This window comes from Helicoverpa zea, chromosome 22 (genome assembly GCF_022581195.2).
Source record: "Helicoverpa zea isolate HzStark_Cry1AcR chromosome 22, ilHelZeax1.1, whole genome shotgun sequence".
In the NCBI taxonomy this organism is placed as follows: Eukaryota; Metazoa; Arthropoda; class Insecta; order Lepidoptera; family Noctuidae; genus Helicoverpa; species Helicoverpa zea.
Window position 1 is genome coordinate 5082393 of NC_061473.1, and position 18994 is coordinate 5101386.

The following is an 18994-nucleotide window of genomic DNA, read 5'->3' on the forward strand; positions in this document are numbered from 1 at the left end:
TGTAAGAGCACGTAACAGCTTCGAAGTCACCCGTATTCGCGTGTATATGCGCGTAGCGTAGGCCAACGAGTGAAGGAAAAACATTACGACGAAACTTATGGAATACTTAAGTAAGCCTATTGAATAATGATACCATTATCTGTGACAAAAAGGTGCACAGGTGGATTATGTCTATATAATTTCATAAAAAATAAAAAGCAACAATGCAACGACAACATCTATATTTAAATAATAAATTATATTTATCTAATGGCTACCCCGAAGGCGTCGACCACAGCTTTCTCAATCTCCTTGTGTATTTGATTGACCTCCGCCTGAGTGAGTGTTCGCTCCAGGTGTCTGTAAATTATGCTGTAACATAGACTGTGCCTCTTTGACTTTGGATGAACAAATTTGTCCTTCAGCTTCACCTGAAAATACATGATCTCAATTTTAATATTTGCTGCTCATTGTCACATCTTCATACAGCGGGAATTTTAATTTGTGTGGGATTCCAAATAAATAGTATTGCTATTCCCATAGTTAACACTGAAATTCAACCCACAATCTTAAAGCTGCAATCTGAGTGCTACATTCGTCTCAAGTATATTAAACTATAATAAAATTTATCCCAATAGGGCAGTAATTCCCACAGCATGCGGGTGAAACACGGGAAAAAGGCTAGTTATTAATAAAAACAAATATGTCTAAGGATTACAAACCTGTTCAATAATATCACCACCAACATCTCTGACAAGATCATAGAAATCATTGCTCATGAATGTGTCTACTGTCAAGTTGGGAGGCAGCCAAAATGACATGTCATTCGTACATTGAGGGTACGATGATACAGGCTTATATGTAACACTAGCATTCAAGTCAATATTCTCGAATTGTGTTAAAAACCCAGAGTCGGTACTCCACATTAACCGAATATCGGGAATTTTATACAATGCCATCGCAAGCCTCTCTAATCCAAGACCAAACGCGTATGCAATAGTGTTTGATGGCCCTGCGTTTACAAGAATCTCGTTCCGAACAATACCACAGCCTAGGACTTCCATCCATTTGTTTTCATAATATATTTCTAGCTCCCAGGATGGGTGAGTAAAAGGGAAGTATGCGTCCACCCATCGGTACTTTATGCTGTCACCGAATAACACTTTAGTCAAACCAATCAGATGTGATTTCAACTGAGTTTCCATTAGTTTCGTAGCTTCAAGAGTATGGCAACTTTGCTTCATTGGGTCATCTATAGAGTTGATAAACATATGTGGGTTCTTGACATCAAATGATGGTTCAAATATTTCTAAGTCAGGCTTTCCAGGAAATAATTGCTCTTTGCGTTGTGACCGTACTGCATCAACCTGAAAAGAAGGTAACATTTTACTGTTTATGAGATAAACAAATTGACAAATTCTTTGTGCAGACTTTCCTAATATTAAACTCACTTGGTGGAAAACAGGAAAGTGTGTAGAATCAATTTCATCTCTTCTATAAACATCTCCTATCATCAGGAAATTGTCCAAACCAGACCTCAGCAGTTCGCTCTGGTGCGCGGTCATATGTGCCCTCAATAGAGTCTCTCTGTTTATATAATAACAATCAGACTTCACCCTGCTCGGGTGGTCAGAGGGAATCAGCAAATCATCGAAGTTCTGTTTCGTCGTAACTATAGGCGACAAGTTATCGTAAATACTGAACGACGGATGACCTCTATGTGTAAAGGATGAGTAAAAATAATTCACAATCCTTTGCCTGACAATAGACAGAGGGTTATTTTTTTGCAAGTGCAAATTCTTGCCCAAGTACGATAGAATTTTAGGTGTTACATTAGTATAATCGTCTGATATGAACTCCTTGCCCTTTATTTGTACTGCAGCAACTGATTTTGCAGCTGTGCTATATTTATAATTGGATAAAATCGTAGAGAGAGTCCGGTTTGTTTTCAGAAGTAACTTGGTCATGATTCTCGTTTAATTCCAAGAGGATGAAACGAAACCTGTAGTAATTCACTTGGAGATTACATTCGCTACTAATACTTCTTCGGAGAACTTTATAAAAAAAAAACCTTTTTCCATGAAATGGATTTGAAATCACACTCAAAACAGCTGTCACTGATGTCAGTCAACACCATAGATATAATATTACTAAACAAGATTGCGCACGCTCAAAATATATATTTACGAAAATGAACTCTATTCTAACGCTATAAGGTACTAAATTGGTTGCATAATACACAGAGGCAAATCCGAGCCGAGAGGGATAGTTCGAACGGAGGCTGTTTGTCTCTTTCTAACACCTTGCCAGCATAAAAAAATGTTGTGATCAAAAGTTTTGTCTTCCCAAAAACAATTGAATCACTTATATTTTTATCTTATTTTAACAATTGTAAGTCAACAAATTAATAACAATCGCATTAATTTATTCGTATTTATTATTAAAACATAAACAACATAAATTTTTATTTTGCTTTTTTTTATTTTCTAGCGGTAACCCTGAACATTCTTGGCGCGTAATCAGCATTTAAAATTTTGTTTATATTTTTTTGTATTAAATCAATGTAAACTATTAAAATGGTGAAAAAGTGTTGCGTTTCTACTTGCAAAAGTGAATCCTATGGTGGTTGCAATATATCGTTCCACAGGTTAGCTAATAATAACATTTTCGTAAACCAAACAACTAGGGTGCCCATGAATTCTTGTAACGAGTCAAAATATGGGTGATGGATTTTAAAACTGTTGTACTATTGTTATAGCTTCCCAAAAAATGAAGAAAGGCGACATAAATGGCTAAGCAGTCTATTTATGAAGTATAAAATACAAAAAAAACAGTCTTCACTTCGAATCTTCCTGCTTTTATACTGCTAATTTCCGCTAATTATTAAAAGCCTGTATTAGTATCTTAAGGTCACAAACTGCGTAAGTTAAAACTTCAATACTAATCTGTGTTTAATAATCTTAGCAAATTTGGATTTGTCTCACATAGCTTAATCTCATAGTCACCCTATTAGAAAGGGACAGACAGCCTCCGTACTAACTGTTTCACTCGGCTCGTTTTTTGGGTTTATATGCGCCATAGATATAATATTACTAAACAAGATTGCGCACGCTCAAAATATATATTTACGAAAATGAACTCTATTCTAACGCAATAAGGTACTAAATTGGTTGCATAATACACAGAGGCAAATCCGAGCCGAGAGGGATAGTTCGAACGGAGGCTGTTTGTCTCTTTCTAACACCTTGCCAGCATAAAAAAATGTTGTGATCAAAAGTTTTGTCTTCCCAAAAACAATTTAATCACTTATATTTTTATCTTATTTTAACAATTGTAAGTCAACAAATTAATAACAATCGCATTAATTTATTCGTATTTATTATTAAAACATAAACAACATAAATTTTTATTTTGCTTTTTTTTATTTTCTAGCGGTAACCCTGAACATTCTTGGCGCGTAATCAGCATTTAAAATTTTGTTTATATTTTTTTGTATTAAATCAATTTAAACTATTAAAATGGTGAAAAAGTGTTGCGTTTCTACTTGCAAAAGTGAATCCTATGGTGGTTGCAATATATCGTTCCACAGGTTAGCTAATAATAACATTTTCGTAAACCAAACAACTAGGGTGCCCATGAATTCTTGTAACGAGTCAAAATATGGGTGATGGATTTTAAAACTGTTGTACTATTGTTATAGCTTCCCAAAAAATGAAGAAAGGCGACATAAATGGCTCAGCAGTCTATATATGAAGTAGAAATACAAAAAAAAACAGTCTTCACTTCGAATCTTCCTGCTTTTATACTGCTAATTTCCGCTAATTATTAAAAGCCTTTATTAGTATCTTAAGGTCACAAACTGTGTAAGTTAAAACTTCAATACTAATCTGTGTTTAATAATCTTAGCAAATTCGGATTTGTCTCACATAGCTTAATCTCATAGTCACCCTATTAGAAAGGGACAGACAGCCTCCGTACTAACTGTTTCACTCGGCTCGTTTTTTGGGTTTATATGCGCAGTCCTGTTTACTAATATTATGTCTATGATATGCGCAGTCCTGTTTACTAATATTATGTCTATGGTCAACACATGTCAACAAGCCTGACTTCTGACTTACATAATTTTGACGAAAAATGAAGATTCGATTTAGTATTATTCTTCTACTGTCTTTGTATTCAATGTTGTATTCTAATGGAAAGCTGCTGTATAAGCTGAAGCATATCTTTATCCATTGACATATATTATGTCTTTATCTGAACTCTAAAAGTAAATATGATTTTAAGTTACATTTGTAGTAATGTTTCATAAACTGACTGAAGTCTTTATTTAATAGAGTATTTACATTAAGTTTAAAAAGTTAAAATAAACTTATATACAATTTTCGTAAAATAGGTACCTATGGCGAATTCCAGCCAGCAAGTCCGAAACAAGAACAAAAGTCATTAACTACCTATTAAGAACAAAAGTCTGCGGGTTTATGAACGGGTAATAAAGTGTCATAACCAAATGTCAATTTTATAACCTATAAAATAAATAAATGTAATCTTTCTTTGGTTACGTAGTTTGATAAACAATAATTTAATTATTTTTGACTTAAATAGATATTATTACAATACGTAGTCTCATTTCTAGATTATATTCTATCAAATTATACAATGTTTCGCAAGCGACTTTTGCATTTCGCTCAATTGAGTGCAATCGGTCTGACTGGATTTTACGTCGGTCAAAATACAGATAAATTTCATAATTTTCTGTGGAATGATTCGATTATTGTAGACGGGAAACGCGTTAAGAGTATGCCAGGCCTTCCCGTCTTCGGTACTGTTTCAGCTGCTACCCCATTCACTGAAAGCAGCGGTGGAAAAGATCGGGTGAGACTTCTGCATATAGGATGTGCAAAAATTGTAGTTTTACTATCAAATACTGTTTTGTATCAGCCAAATGTAATCCATAATGCTTCCTAGTGAGATTATTTATAATAACTAAGGTAACAAATGACTCTTCATTTTAAAACTATTCAAATTTCAGGTGTCACAAATAATGAAATATGGTTTTCCAAGTTTAGACAATGTTCGTTCGTATGACGACTTCATTCTGTCTTACGACCGGCGCAACAGGGTGCCGAACTGGGTGTTCGAGCATATCACTCAGGAGCACATTGCTAAGAACGACCAGGTAGACCGGAGCAAGTGTGACTTCAAACCTGATGAGAGCATTCATCCATTCTTTAGGTAAGAAATTGTAGGGTACAGTCAACTTCAGGTCAGTGGTAATAGTTTTATAGGAAAATCGTACTTATTGCTATTGAGTTAAGGTGCATGACAGTTACCACTAATGTGCAGTTTACTGTACCAATTGCAGTAGTAATGGTCTAACAATTTGAATTCTAAATTTAAATTGTGGTGAACATAATGCCTCAGAGACCAGTAAAAAAGTAAGTTTTGCTATTTAGACGCACTTATTCAAACTCTTTTGCTGTATACTAAAATCCAGGCTTGTAAACATTTACAATCTTATTCCGGGAACTCAGTCTAATTAGCTAGCTCAACCACTAACTACAATTTCTAAAATCTTTTTTACATCCACTTGAAATGAATTCCAGGTCACAAAACACAGACTACAAGGGTTCAGGGTTTGACCGTGGACACATGGCCGCTGCGGGTAACCACCGCCTCTGTCAGAAGCATGTTGATCAGACATTCTTCCTAACCAATATGGCTCCTCAGGTATCAGTGCAAAACTTATATTAAGGCCTTTGCAAGCTCTTATGAAATGTCACACTAGTTGCATGGTTCCAAAAGTTGGTCTCATGTAGATGAGCCGGCAAGAAATTCCATGATTTGATCAGATATCTAATATCTATTTAAGTTTTTTTTAATTAGTGGGGATGCAAAACTACTCAGTGGTTGCAGATCAAAGGAAAATATTATCTGTGGTAGCTGTTGATTTAAAATTGGTATCTCTTTAATTTGAGCTGTTCAGGAGAGCTAGAACTATCATTGAATTATTTATCAACATCAGACTTTTTATCATTCCGATGCTGGGCAAATAGATACACATTTAGTTATTTCCAAGATATGTATGTAAAATGTACAAAGGCAAGCTTAACCCAGAGTTGGGTTCTCTTACAGCAACCCTTGAGAGAGATTGAGAGATTTGATAGCTTATGAATTAAAATAGCACAACAAAATGTAATAATGTATAATTTCTGTGCAGGTAGGCGAGGGCTTCAACCGACACGCATGGAATACTCTAGAGAAGCATGTGCGGAAACTGACTAGGGTTTATACTAATGTATACTGCTGTACTGGCCCACTCTACTTGCCTAGGTAACTTATATTATACTAGCCAGATTTCTTGATTAAACATTTTTTTAATCTGCCCTCTTGAACCATGTCATGCACTTGTAAATTAAACTTTTCTATGAAGCTCAATGTGAAAATCAGTTTAGCAATTTTTTTTGGTTAATCAATCTATATACTTTCATAAAGTATTTATTTACAATAACATAATTGCTGTGGTTTGACAATTGGTGTCAGTTTTTTTTTGTGTTTAACTACAGTAGTAATTGGTACAGTAATTCACAAAAAAAAACTTTCCATTTAAATAAAACTACTTTTACGGATTTTATCGCGGTTATACATATAATGTTATTTAATCGACGTTTCGGATCGTTTACAGCATCCATCCAGACTGATTGCATTTTTATATTCTTGATATCAAACTTTAACTTTATTTTAATATTAATAAGTACCTATACATAAATATATTCTCTTCCATTATTTTCAGGCGAGAATCTGACGGTAAATCGTACGTTCGCTACCAAGTGATTGGCGCAAACACGGTGGCCGTGCCGACTCACTTCTATAAAGTCGTGGTGGGCGAGGCCAAGGATGGGTCGTTAGACATGGAGGCCTATGTCATGCCCAACCAGAAGATACCTGATGAGACGCCCGTGTCTGCCTTTATGGTATGTTTACGTCATGTTTTTTTGGGCTGCGGGATTGTTTGAAAGGTCATCCCGGCCCTGTTACATAAAGGGCTCAAGAAGGAACATGATGGGTTTTAGTCAGTGACCACCTTATTATAAAACGTGGTTTAAAAAAAGTACCAGCTTTAAACCACCGTCCCGAAGTCCCGAACAAAATCAGTGGACTTCTTAAAACCACGTTTTATAATAAGGTGGCTCTGGTTTGTGTGTGATGTTATATTTAACCGGTTTTGTCTGAATCTTCAGTGTAATTATAGGCTATACACATTTTGTCCAGCTAAGCGAAAAACAATTAATTTATTATTCTTTATACTTTATTTCATCTGGCTCTCGTTACACACCCATTTTTATATTAGTATGGATTGGAAGCGCAGTCATTACCTATTTGTAAGTCTAGCTAATCAAAACCAGTCAATACTCGGTAGAATCCTTTTCTGAATAAAAAATATATAGGAAGCATTAGAAAACGCTGCATTCAGGCAGGTTTGCTCAATTTATTTTTATATTGATACAGGTACCACCAGAATCAATAGAAAAAGCAGCAGGTTTACTGTTCTTCGACAAAATACACAGAAGTAAACTCAACAGAATAAATGGAAAGAAAGTGTAAAACAATTGAGCTATATAGAATGTTAGCTAATAGGCATGATGACAAATTTTTAAATTCCTTTGTATGATGTAGGTATACGTCTATTTTATATGAAAAATTATTAATTTTAAGAAAATGCGAAGATTTTTTATCAAATAATTGCATTTTTCTCTGTCCACTTTGAATCCGGCGCGAAAACGCTTGTCAGTGTCATGGTGTCACTTGTGACGTCACGACTGAAATTACAAGACGCAAGTAAGCAACGCTCGTGCAATAATTAAGTTTTTTGTGTTATTAAATATGAATTCGAAAGGGCATAGGTGTTGTGGGGTCACTGGGGGACCAAGTAAGAACACATCCAAAACAACTCCTGATAAGTTATTTGTGTACGTTCCTCACAATACCTACAAAAATACGAAACAAGTGGCTTAAACTTGCAAGGCGAGATTCAAAAGCAATATTGCCCAGGGTACAACTTTATTTTTGTGAAGATCACTTTGATGTAAGTTATTAATTACGTAGTTCTCTAGATTCTAGCATAGTTTATAATGTAAATAACTATTTCGAGGTTAGGTTTCATCTCTCATTGTTTTTTAATTAAACTAGTATACTTACATGGAAGTTTTAACATTTCTAAATTCAGCTGAACAAAAATCTTTATTTGATGCCAAAAACTTTCCCAGCATTATGATATCAATTCTAGGCAAATTAGCGCTGTTTGCATTGCTAAATCCGGGCTCCATAACTCGTGTTATAAACAACTAATTAATTAAAAACAAAGATCGCAGTGGAAGTTCACAATAACGAAATGTGACGTTCGCGCGCTTTCGCGCGAGTTGTTTTGAGAAATGACGTCACGAGCTCTGATTGGTGTTCAAGATATCATGGCGGATTGCCTTATTTCGTAATTTTATTTTATAAAAATACATATTAATCACATTATTAATAAAGAAAACAATGCGCGTTTTATATTCCAAGCTTCAAGTTTAATTTAATAGCAGCGTTTTACCTGAAATAAAACGCATATTAAATACTTACCTTATTTGAAGCTTACTAGTTTGAGATAGGCACCTACGTGTTTTCCGCTTTTATCTCCGTCCTTTTCTACCCCATATCTTGCATCTCTCTCGCACACCGACCAGTTTCACTCCCCACCAGGCAGGAGGCGACGAGTGTTCTCGGCGGCCACAGTTCGTCATTGAGTCGAAAACACCAGGCAGAAATTAAAATGTAAGCTTCAAATAAGGTAAGTATTTAATATGCGTTTTATTTCAGGTAAAACGCTGCTATTAAATTCTTGACCGTTATTTGAAGCTTACTAGTTTGAGACGTGTTTGTTATCGCCTGGTGGAAGTGGACGCCAATGTGAGCAAAAGCACAATGAAATTGTGTATGTAAATAGGTACTTAGGTACACGAGTAATCACATGTAAGTATGTGTATTGCGTCCTGGAATACTAATGTAATCAAAGTTAACTGGTACTGGTACTCAGCTACATCCTGTTAGACTGGAAGCCGACCCCAACATAGTTGGGAAATGGGCTCGAAGGATGAGTAATAAAAATTAAAAGAGAGATGCAAGAACAAAAGCAAAATTGATTTCATTTTCTAATAGTAATTAACAAAAACATTGCGATACTTCTTAATAACAATAGTAACAAAAATATAGACATTAATCAGCTGGATTAATTAAATAATCGAGATAACTTGCTACTTCTATTTAGTGGGTATCTTTCCCTTCTGTAAAAATGGGCAAATGTATTGCCTGATCGCCAATTACCCTTTGCTAATATATCGTCCAAAAGTATATTGTCAACACAGATTTTGACGCTACCGCCGAGTGGAAGCTTCCTGGGGTTGTAGTTATTCCTGCCTCTTTTAACAATGTCTTAATCCACCCGCATCATCGTTCGGGTGCCTGCCTTTGGTTGGCCTCTAACGGATATAAATAAATTTACGGAATTAGCCGATGTCCGTCTATCTTCTAACAAGGCTTTAGTCTTTCTGACCCAATACACTGGACTTAGATTTATATTTTCCTGATTATCCATCAAACAACAACCCGACTGCCTATGACTAGAACTGTCGGTCTTAGAGCCAAAGACTGGCCATAAGATTAAATTATCTTTGTTGTTTTTGAAATGTTCTGGGTCTATTGCAAGCAAGGAAAGATCATGGACTCGCCTTTCCGAAACAAGCTAGCAAAAGAAAGAGCAGCAGTGTGCCTGGAAGTTGCAAATGGATTATTCTCGTCTACGTTTACTGCACTTAAGTAGGTTACCAATTGGTCATTATTCCAGATGGACGGCTTCCCGGGGAACAGGTTTGCTCAGCGCTATTGATTTTAAATTGTGTCCGACTAGAACGTGTGAACCTAGCTCTCCAGTGGTTTCTGCATTGCATAGTGTAGCTATAACTGACTTGTGTAATAAAATAGTATTGTATGTTAGTTTATTTACTATGTGTAAGTCTGCTAAAAATTGGGTAAGTATAGGTCCAAATAGGGATTCAAGGATTCATAGGATCCAATTTCATACTTTTCGCCCCAATTTAACCATCGACTCCAAGCTGATTGATAAGTGTTGCGTGTGGATTGAAGAAGACTTCAGTCGGAGAGACTCCTTGTGCCTCCCCCCCCCCCATTTCCCTGACCTTGGCAGGGGGTATCCCCGTTGCTGTGTCTATCGGTTTCTGCTCGAGGTTCATCAGTGTGTAGGGTACTGCTAATGATCGGGACTTCAAATCTGCTCGCCAAAATACCTGGTGCCACCGAAGGAACTACTATGAGATTAACTCCCGTTCCTGAATTGAGATGACTGAGGACCTACGGTATAAGGTAAGGTGGCGGTAATACCCATGCTAGCGGGTAAGTCAAAACTTGAGAAAAAGGTATCGTGGAACCCCGCTTTCGGGTCCTTCAGATCTAGGGGCACGTAGTACACAACTATGTGTCCCTGGGCTCGCTTCGAGGCAAGTAGGTCCACTGCTGATACAAGATGCCACTCCGGTGGAGGTTTGTGTCGGGAGAGATGGTCTGCCTGACTGTTGAATAGGGCTGGTATATGATTCACGACGTGATAGATTTGATACAGCTCAAGATAACTGAATACTCTGTACGTCAAGTTCGGTAGGCTCCTTGATCGGGTGCCACCTTGATTTCTTAGATATGACACCACAGTCCCATTTTTGCATTGAAAAATGGCTGTTGATCTCTTTAGCAACTTGCCGTGATTTTCCAGTTAATACTGCAAGCATCTCTTTCAGATCACAGTGAAAGCCTTTTTCTCTCTCGTTCCATGAACCCATTACGGGAGTTCCGTTCAGTTGTGCCCCCATCCTACATCGGAGGCGTCCGTGGTTATAAGGTGACAGGGAAGTGGCGAATGAATATCCAAGGTTTGGTGGCAGCTGACCAGCCACCACTTTAGATCTGCTAAGGCATCTGCTGGTAGGTTCAACATTGCTATACTCCATTCACCGAGCCGTGAGCCCACAATGTAACCAAAGAATGACACTTTTTCAAAATGGTGGGTATAACCCGACCGATGACAAAAACGTCACATTTTTATGTAAAATGTTCTTAGTATCGTGGTCTTCAATTAAGTAGGGTTCTATGTATGACAGTCAAGACTTCTAGGTTCATTTTACATGTAAACGATTTATAAGAAAATAATTTACGGCCTTTATTATACATATTTGATTTCAAATAAGTTTGAAAAGATTGCATAAGTTCCACAGACATCGTTCTAAAATATCATTTCTAATGTTGTCAGTATATTACTTTCGTAGTTATTTTTATAAAATATGATCATTACTTCAATCGTGACTTATAAGAACCCTTTTTATGGTTTGTTCACCGTTTGGCTCACGGTTCCATGAATAGGGTAGGTATAGATTGCTGTTCAACACTGCATTGAGGAAAGTGAGGAGAGCCCGGTAATGCAGTCTGCCGTATGGAACAACGAAAACTTGCGAAGTTTAAAAGTCCTATCAAGCTATGCAGGTCTTCTAAGTTTGTCGTGCTGTTTGTCACGTAGTGCGTTTTGTCATTATCTTGTTGATAATGCTTGCGATTTATTCACTTGCCATCCAAAACGTGGTGCAAATGATCCCAAAGTAGGCAAATATATCTTGGTGAGCCACCAGAAAATCGAGATACACAATTATAAGTAACCCTTGAGTTTTCAAAGTTTGAGCCACCCAAATTGGTCACTGTGGCGAAGGTCTTGGGTGCCGTGCTTAAGCCAAATGGTAGGCACGTAATCTGAAGCAGTCTTCTTCTGTATACTAGTCGAAGAACATGTCTGTGACCTCCGGCTACCGGAAGGTAGAAGTAAGCCTGGGCGAGATCCACTTGCACAGCCATTCGTCTTTCTGAAGAAACTCTAGCACCCGAAAAACATTTATTAAACTGAAGGGTTCCGTAATTATGAACTTGTTGAGAACCTTGAGATTGAGTATTGGACGGTTCTTTCCGTCGCCTTTTGGGCACAAGAAACATATTGGAAAGAAAGCTGGCAGAATTTGCAGCTATCAATAGAACTTTTTGTTTTATCATTTGGGATATGACGACATCCATCTCTTTGGACTCTCTGGTCAAATCTGGCATTATCTATCAAAGGTGGCTCTTGGCCAATGGTATGCGATACCCAGTTATTATTTTTGACAAGAAAGGCGGAGCTCCCATTTCTTTCCATTGGTCTTGATATAATGTTAGGCAACCCGCCTGGAAAGTCATAACTTACGTGCCTTGTTGGACGCATCAAAGTCCGCCTGCGGTCCTGGACGCTTTCTGTTTCCTCTGTTGGACATGGTTCCTATTGTAATTTACTCGTGATATCCCAAGGGAGCTTTTAGAGTTTTGCGTCACACGCCATTCAGCGTGAGTGTGATTACCATTTCCCTTCGAGGGAAGGTTATAATGGCGACTCTTCGAAAGTCGATCCAAAAAGCCACCCTGCGAGGGTAGATTGCAATGATGGTACGACCCGCAACATGCATGATTGGTACCCTGCGAGGGTCCGTGATAATGAGCCGACCCCTGCGGGGGGTGGCTAGTATACTTACTGGTCCCTGCTTTGTAATGATGCTGCGACTCGCAAAATGCAAGATTGGTACCCTGCGCGGGTCCGTGATAATGAAACGACCCCTGTGGGGGGTGGCTAGTATACTTACTGGTCCCCACTTTGTAATGATGCTGCGTCTCGCAACATGCAAGATTGGTACCCTGCGCGGGTCCGTGAAAATGAGCCAACCCCTGTGGGGGGTGGCTAACATACTTACTGGCAGTCCTAGGCGGAGCGTACCAAGTCTTTCAAGGCCGAAAAGCATCACACGCCGAGATAATGAGCCGACCCCTACGGGGGGTGGCTAACAGACTTACTGGCAGTCCGAGGGGAGCGTACCAAGTCTTTCAAGGCCGAAAAGCATCACACGCCGAGATAATGAGCCGACCCCTACGGGGGGTGGCTAACAGACTTACTGGCAGTCCGAGGGGAGCGTACCAAGTCTTTCAAGGCCGAAAACCATCACACGCCGTGATAATGAGCCGACCCCCATGGGAGGTGGCTAACAGACTTACTGGTAGTCCGAGGGGAGCGTACCAAGTCTTTCAAGGCCGAAAAGCTTTCTTGACACCATCAGCCCTCTTCAAGTGCGGTAGTGATCAGTCCGAACTAAGGAGATGCTGGTTGGACCGCACCTCACACCATTCTTTTTTGTCAAACCGTTGAACGCCTTGCAGGATTGAACTAGGGCCACAGGTGCCTTAGGAACTTCGGGCTTGCTTTCTTTTCCATAGTCACGTGCACGGGCTGTGGTAGCTTTATTATTTACCGCATCTGTATTTGCTTTATAAGTCACTCATTCTGAAAACAAATTACTGAAAAAAAAGTACACGGAAGAAACTCGTGACAAAAAAGGGGTAGATGTACAAAATATTAACACTTGATTTCGCAAAATCGAATATCGAACGGTAAAACCGTTAACAAATTGTATAAAATATTATAAACTCACCTGTGTTCTGCGAGAGCACTGAGTTTATTTTTCAACGAAATACTACAGCGGTTGGTTAGACAACCTTCTCGGGCGGAAAACAAGACGCCAATGACGAACTGTGGCCGCCGAGAACACTCGTCGCCTCCTGCCTGGTGGGGAGTGAAACTGGTCGGTGTGCGAGAGAGATGCAAGATATGGGGTAGAAAAGGACGGAGATAAAAGCGGAAAACACGTAGGTGCCTATCTCAAACTAGTAAGCTTCAAATAACGGTCAAGAATTTAATAAATATATTATTTTAATGATTTTTGATTACTGTCATCATGCCTATTATTAAATGAATTTTATGAATCTGTTTCACATGTGATTTTGTTAACTTGTACATAGTTGTTATTTGTAAATAAATACATTTTATTGTTTATGTAATTGTTTCATTCTGTGTATATGTAATCAACAAAAAACATGTTTTTTTGGGTTATTCCCACTCGGTAACACCCTTTCGGGAAAAAAAAGTTTCGTTCGTTCAGTGTCCATGAATGCTGGTTTTTATTTTTAAAATATGGAAATAAAATGATATGGATTTTTTAAATGTTTTAATGGATTATGTTAGATCTTTTAAAACACAATTAACTAGAAAATAAAAGTGGCCCTATCATGTGCATAATAACCATTTTACACTAAAATAATAAATAGCGTTTGTCAACACTGTGAACGAACGAAACTTTTTTTTCCCGATCGTCAACAGTGTTGACGAAAGGGTGTTACCGAGCGGGAATAACCCGTTTTTTTGTGCCCTACTACTGAACCGACATGAAAAATTCTTTCACTTTCGTGCTGTATAGGTTATGTTTTATTCCGGTATGTATATCCGGTTTAGAATAAATAGCATATGATATTAACAAAAATAATTAATTCAAAAACTAAATTGACGAAGTGGATGGCGTGCAAATAAATTTTCCTAGCTTTATATAGGGCGGAAGACAGAAAAGATTATGTACCAGTCTACTGTTCTAGAACACGGTAGAAATAAAACGCCATGATGTATAAAACGTGTGTATATTATGTAGTAACATGACAGTACTATCGTAAGTTATGTAGTATGTATAGCGACGCGACATGGGTGTAATATATTTGTTGTCTAATCCTCGTCTTCATCGGACGCTCCGTTCTGCTGCGGTTCATCGTCCATGCGCACATCTCCCATACCTGTCAAGGAAAATTATTTTAAAAACTGCAAAAAGAAACTTAATGGTTTAAGTAAAATGCTAAAATGGGAAATAGATAAACGCTTATTTTCTTTTATTATGATAGTAAAAACCACAAGATAATTATGAACTTATGCAAAAATTGCTAAAACATCACATATTCTAAAATAGGTACAGTATACAGTGCAAAAACTACTATAGATCCATGAGGAAGCTTTTGATATTTATACCACAATCTAAGCAAAGAAAAGATGGATTTGAAAAATTATTAGTGTAAATAGCCCATCCGTTGTGGAAGACAATGAGCTACTTTTTATCTGTAAACGGGCAGAAGTTCGATGGGGACGCAGATGTATCCGTATGCATAGAGTGATTCCGAAGGGACATGGCTGAATCCGTAAGTGGAATAGTAAGTATGTCACATAGGTCCAGATGAAAACCAGCCTCGGGCACTAGCCTTCTGACATAATGCTGATCTGGATCTACATATTTGGCGCAACCTTTTGATATTTTTGTACTTTATACTATGTGTATGTATGTCTTGTGTTGTGTCAATAAATAAATTTTCTTTCTTTCTTCTTTCTATGTTACATATAGTTCTAAGTTCCCCATACCCTGGTCCTCATCCTCCTCGGCGGAGTCTCCGGCGACCTCCGCGTTCTCCGCCTCGGCGCGCTCCATCTGCCGCGCCAGCTCCGCCTCGTCCGTCGCCGTCACCACCTTCGGCTGTTCAGGGAGTTGTGTGTTAATATCATTATTATATAGTTGTTTTAGACGTTCGAAAATGCTGATTTGACTATACGTTTTTGAGTCTGAGTTTGTGAACATCATACATACAGTTGTTGGATGGAGATGAATTTAATGTGACAGTATGTGAATATCTTATGCAGCTGGTTTGTGAGAAAGTTCATAGAGTTGAATATGGATAATTAGTTTCTTGAACCAAAAATACCAGTTTAAGGTATTTCAATTATTGAGGAAGGGTTCCTAAGTTCTTTTAAACGACGACATGGGCAAATCCGCGAGAAACAAAAATAATAAATATATAAAAATAGTAATAAATATTTACATATAAAATCATACAGTTCGGCGACATCGTCATATAGTACGAGTTGGTTTTTTAGAGTATAAAAAATATAAATAAATTGATAAAAACAACACATACCGCCATCTGCACGTTGAACACGCCACCGGCTGTGTCTATGGTCTCTTTAATTTTGTCTATGGCATCCTGCAACGCTTTGAGCCCATCTGCTTTCTCAGGAGTTGATGTGGTCATTACTGAAAAACACAATTATGAAATTGTTATATTTATGCTCTTGTTATAATTAGAATTTGTTTGCGAAAAAGGAAAGGAGCATCGATCAAATAAGTTAAATATGAAATATTATAGAACAAAATAATGAATATCAAAAGACTAGACTTAGACAATGTAAATTAGATGTAACAATGTATTTGAAACAACTCAAACAACAACACACAAATTAAAAGATTTCTTTTTGAAAAATTTGTTTTGCCTGTCTAATTTAGTTCAGGTGGTCCCAACATTTGATTTAGAGTAAGTTATCTTTTACGATTTTTATTATTTAAAATTTCTGTAATTGAGCCATTTTATGCAATCATTGTGTTGTATATTCTTGATGTCTTCTGCCATTTACAAAACTTACCATACAAAGGAGGAGCAATAAGATTGATCTTGATAGGCAAGTCCACAGTGGACAGCGCTAAGCCAGCTTTGAGCGCAGCCCGCACCGCATCAATGCCTTCGTAACCATAACAAGCGCACTCTATGTCCGCACGGATCTTCACGGCTTGGGAGGTGAGTTTCCTCTTGATGTTCGCTAAGAGTACCTCTTTTGTGTTATCGTCGAGACCACATTCGTTCAATACTGAAGGATCACTGGAAAATATATTGGATATTGTTTGTTAGTGTGTGGTATTGCTGTCCATTTAATTATTAAATAATTTCGTTTTTGTTGATTGCTCAGAATAGAATCATATGCATACGAAAATTTTTGTTTTCTGTTTGTAATATACTATTGTTCTTCTTGTATAAATAGTTGAACGGATGCAAATCTCTTAAGTATCAAAAATGTTTGTTACAACTCCCATTGATTGTCTTTATTCTGTATTCTTTGTCTATGTCAGTATTCTTTGTTGATAAAATATACTTAAATATAGGTTGTGAAAGGCTGTAATGATGATGAAGAAACAAGTGTTAATCTACCAAGCACAAAAAGTACTGAGTGACAGTATATTTTAAAATAAATTAATACATACACTGCAGCCTGTTTAAAGAAGTCGTAAGCAGAAGCCTTCTTCTTGTATTTCTCCTCGAACAGCCAGGCGGTTCTCTTGTACAACTCCTCGAGCTGCTCCGAGCTCTCATAGTGCAGCAGCTCGGCCACGTGCCGCAGGATGGAGTTCACGGCTTTAGCCTTGGCGTACCTCTCTGTGCACTTATCTATGTCCTCTGCAGATACACGACGTTTGGACAAGTCTATGTAACCTGTAATTAAATTGATGATTTTTAAGTATTTTTAAAATTTTTTATGTGAAATGTTTAAGGTTTATTCGAAATTTCTTTAAAACAGTGTGTTTATTATATGTGTTGGACCATAGAAGGTGATTATATTCAAACATGTTATAAGTGAATGCATGAAAGTCGCTCTTTATTTGGTAAGGGTACAGGCTACCACCATCTCATCCTATCATGTACAATCCAACATTATCACATAAATGTAAGTACGGAAAGTATACAAACCTTTTTCTTTGTCGACTCTGATGACGACAACAGGCTCAGTCTTGCCGACTCTGATCAATTTGTTGATGGACCTAATACGTCTTCTGGACAACTCAGACAGCAAGATCATGCCCTCAATGTTGTTGTACTCGAGAAGGTGCACGTACGCGCCCATCTCCGCGATAGACCGCACATTTACCATCACCACATCCTCCACCTCTGGATACTTTTCTTGGTAAAATCGACACGAAAGAGGCATCTGAAAACATTGTTTTATTCATAACCTATACTTTGTGTTTCTTAAGGATTTTTAACAAAAAAAGCTCTCAATTAACTTATTTCCGTACCTTGTTTGTGTTTTATCAGTAATTCTGTTAATAATTATACGAAATAACTAAAATAATGATGAAATACACCACTTGTTCACGTTGACGACTGAAGACAGCTTTCACGTTTCGTTTTGACAAGCCGAAAGTTCACTCATACTTTAGAAAATATGAAAAAAATCATAAGATAAAATAAAATTTTGTTTTGGAACTGCCGTAATATAGGTGACTTAATAAATAAATATTTTGTTAATTAAACATATCAATCGTTTTGTTACAATTATTTATAATATATGGTATGTGTAATGGAATGTATTGAATGTTGCCTCAAAAGAAAAAATAAAAATTTGGTAGAAATCCTTATCTATCGTGTATTCTGTAGGACGGATTATAAAATTAAATAAATCGTTAAATACCGTTTTAGTTAGTTTCGTTATAGTTCATTAGAGGTTTATAAACTCCATTAACAATAAGCGCCGGGTCGCCGAGCTTCGGGACACCACACGTCGGTGTTCCAATATTCATTTTATTATTTGGCAAATGCCCTTGTTAGTCCCCCGAGTATTTCATAAGTTCATAGTACCAGCATTAATTAGTGTGTTTAGTTATTGTTGACGTTGCAATAAGTAAACTGGGTCGGTAGTTATGGTGGGCGGTGTAATATATGAGGTTGACCCAAGTTTGTCACTTTGCTCTGTAAAATTGGTTCAGGACTCCTATTATTTACTCTTAGGTCCCACCTACAATTAGGTTCTAGAAATTAGGAGTCATTGCAGTCTAATTAACATTGCCTTCAGTGGTCACTCTACCGACTTAAAAAGGGTGAAATAATATGGAGATTCTTATCTACTACGTAAGATACTTCCAACTATGCGGTTCGTTAGATTAATTAATTGATACTATGGTAGCGATAGCTGGGTAGCGGTAGCAAGTATTCTGCCACCAACACAAATAAAAAAAAGTTTCATTTAAATGCAGTTTATACTTATTTAGTTATACGTTGTAAGCAAGTTATTTAATCGCTAATGAAACACTAGTGGAGTAGCGCGCGTTTATCTTTCTGCCCATTAAGAGCTATTAACGCATGAAATCTATCGCATTCCTCGTCGGCATGCAGTACTGTTCCAGGAAGGTGGCCTATTTCAACATTCTCAGAGCCTTGACAG

At 37.4% G+C, this 18994-nt stretch overlaps 3 protein-coding genes across 3 annotated transcripts; 1 reads left to right on the forward strand and 2 right to left on the reverse strand.

The window, feature by feature from the left end:
* Window positions 1-204: 204 nt before the first annotated feature.
* Window positions 205-2111, reverse strand: LOC124641193 (probable phenylalanine--tRNA ligase, mitochondrial). The gene is made up of 3 exons (XM_047179203.1): window positions 1431-2111; window positions 702-1346; window positions 205-410 (listed from the first exon to the last, which is right to left on the reverse strand). The coding sequence occupies exons 1-3, from the start codon at window positions 1944-1946 to the stop codon at window positions 243-245; spliced, it is 1329 nt and encodes a 442-aa protein (XP_047035159.1). The 5' UTR covers window positions 1947-2111; the 3' UTR covers window positions 205-242.
* A 2388-nt stretch (window positions 2112-4499) lies between these two features.
* LOC124641615 (endonuclease G, mitochondrial) lies at window positions 4500-13975 on the forward strand. The gene is made up of 7 exons (XM_047179767.1): window positions 4500-4851; window positions 5009-5211; window positions 5583-5706; window positions 6197-6309; window positions 6770-6950; window positions 7486-7610; window positions 13884-13975. The coding sequence occupies exons 1-6, from the start codon at window positions 4636-4638 to the stop codon at window positions 7579-7581; spliced, it is 933 nt and encodes a 310-aa protein (XP_047035723.1). The 5' UTR covers window positions 4500-4635; the 3' UTR covers window positions 7582-7610; window positions 13884-13975.
* A 619-nt stretch (window positions 13976-14594) lies between these two features.
* LOC124641535 (eukaryotic translation initiation factor 2 subunit 1) lies at window positions 14595-18008 on the reverse strand. Its single transcript, XM_047179631.1, has 7 exons — window positions 17850-18008; window positions 17524-17761; window positions 17040-17268; window positions 16427-16659; window positions 15925-16040; window positions 15374-15485; window positions 14595-14760 (listed from the first exon to the last, which is right to left on the reverse strand). Exons 2-7 carry the CDS (start codon window positions 17759-17761, stop codon window positions 14693-14695), a joined length of 996 nt encoding a protein of 331 aa, XP_047035587.1. The 5' UTR covers window positions 17850-18008; the 3' UTR covers window positions 14595-14692.
* Between the last annotated feature and the right edge of the window lie 986 nt (window positions 18009-18994).

Bases quoted from the DNA above. Each gene is read 5' to 3' on its own strand.
- LOC124641193 (XM_047179203.1), bottom strand. From the start codon at position 1,946: ATGACCAAGTTACTTCTGAAAACAAACCGGACTCTCTCTACGATTTTA. The intron at 1,347-1,430 runs GTGAGTTTAATA...CCTTCTTTTCAG, and splicing joins ACTTTCCTGTTTTCCACCAA to GTTGATGCAGTACGGTCACA. The intron at 411-701 runs GTTTGTAATCCT...ATGTATTTTCAG, and splicing joins GTGGTGATATTATTGAACAG to GTGAAGCTGAAGGACAAATT.
- LOC124641615 (XM_047179767.1), top strand. From the start codon at position 4,636: ATGTTTCGCAAGCGACTTTTGCATTTCGCTCAATTGAGTGCAATCGGT. The intron at 5,212-5,582 runs GTAAGAAATTGT...AATGAATTCCAG, and splicing joins AGCATTCATCCATTCTTTAG to GTCACAAAACACAGACTACA. The intron at 5,707-6,196 runs GTATCAGTGCAA...ATTTCTGTGCAG, and splicing joins TAACCAATATGGCTCCTCAG to GTAGGCGAGGGCTTCAACCG.
- LOC124641535 (XM_047179631.1), bottom strand. From the start codon at position 17,761: ATGCCTCTTTCGTGTCGATTTTACCAAGAAAAGTATCCAGAGGTGGAG. The intron at 16,660-17,039 runs GTATGTATTAAT...TATATTTTCCAG, and splicing joins TTCTTTAAACAGGCTGCAGT to TGATCCTTCAGTATTGAACG. The intron at 16,041-16,426 runs GTAAGTTTTGTA...TGTGTTTTTCAG, and splicing joins TATTGCTCCTCCTTTGTATG to TAATGACCACATCAACTCCT.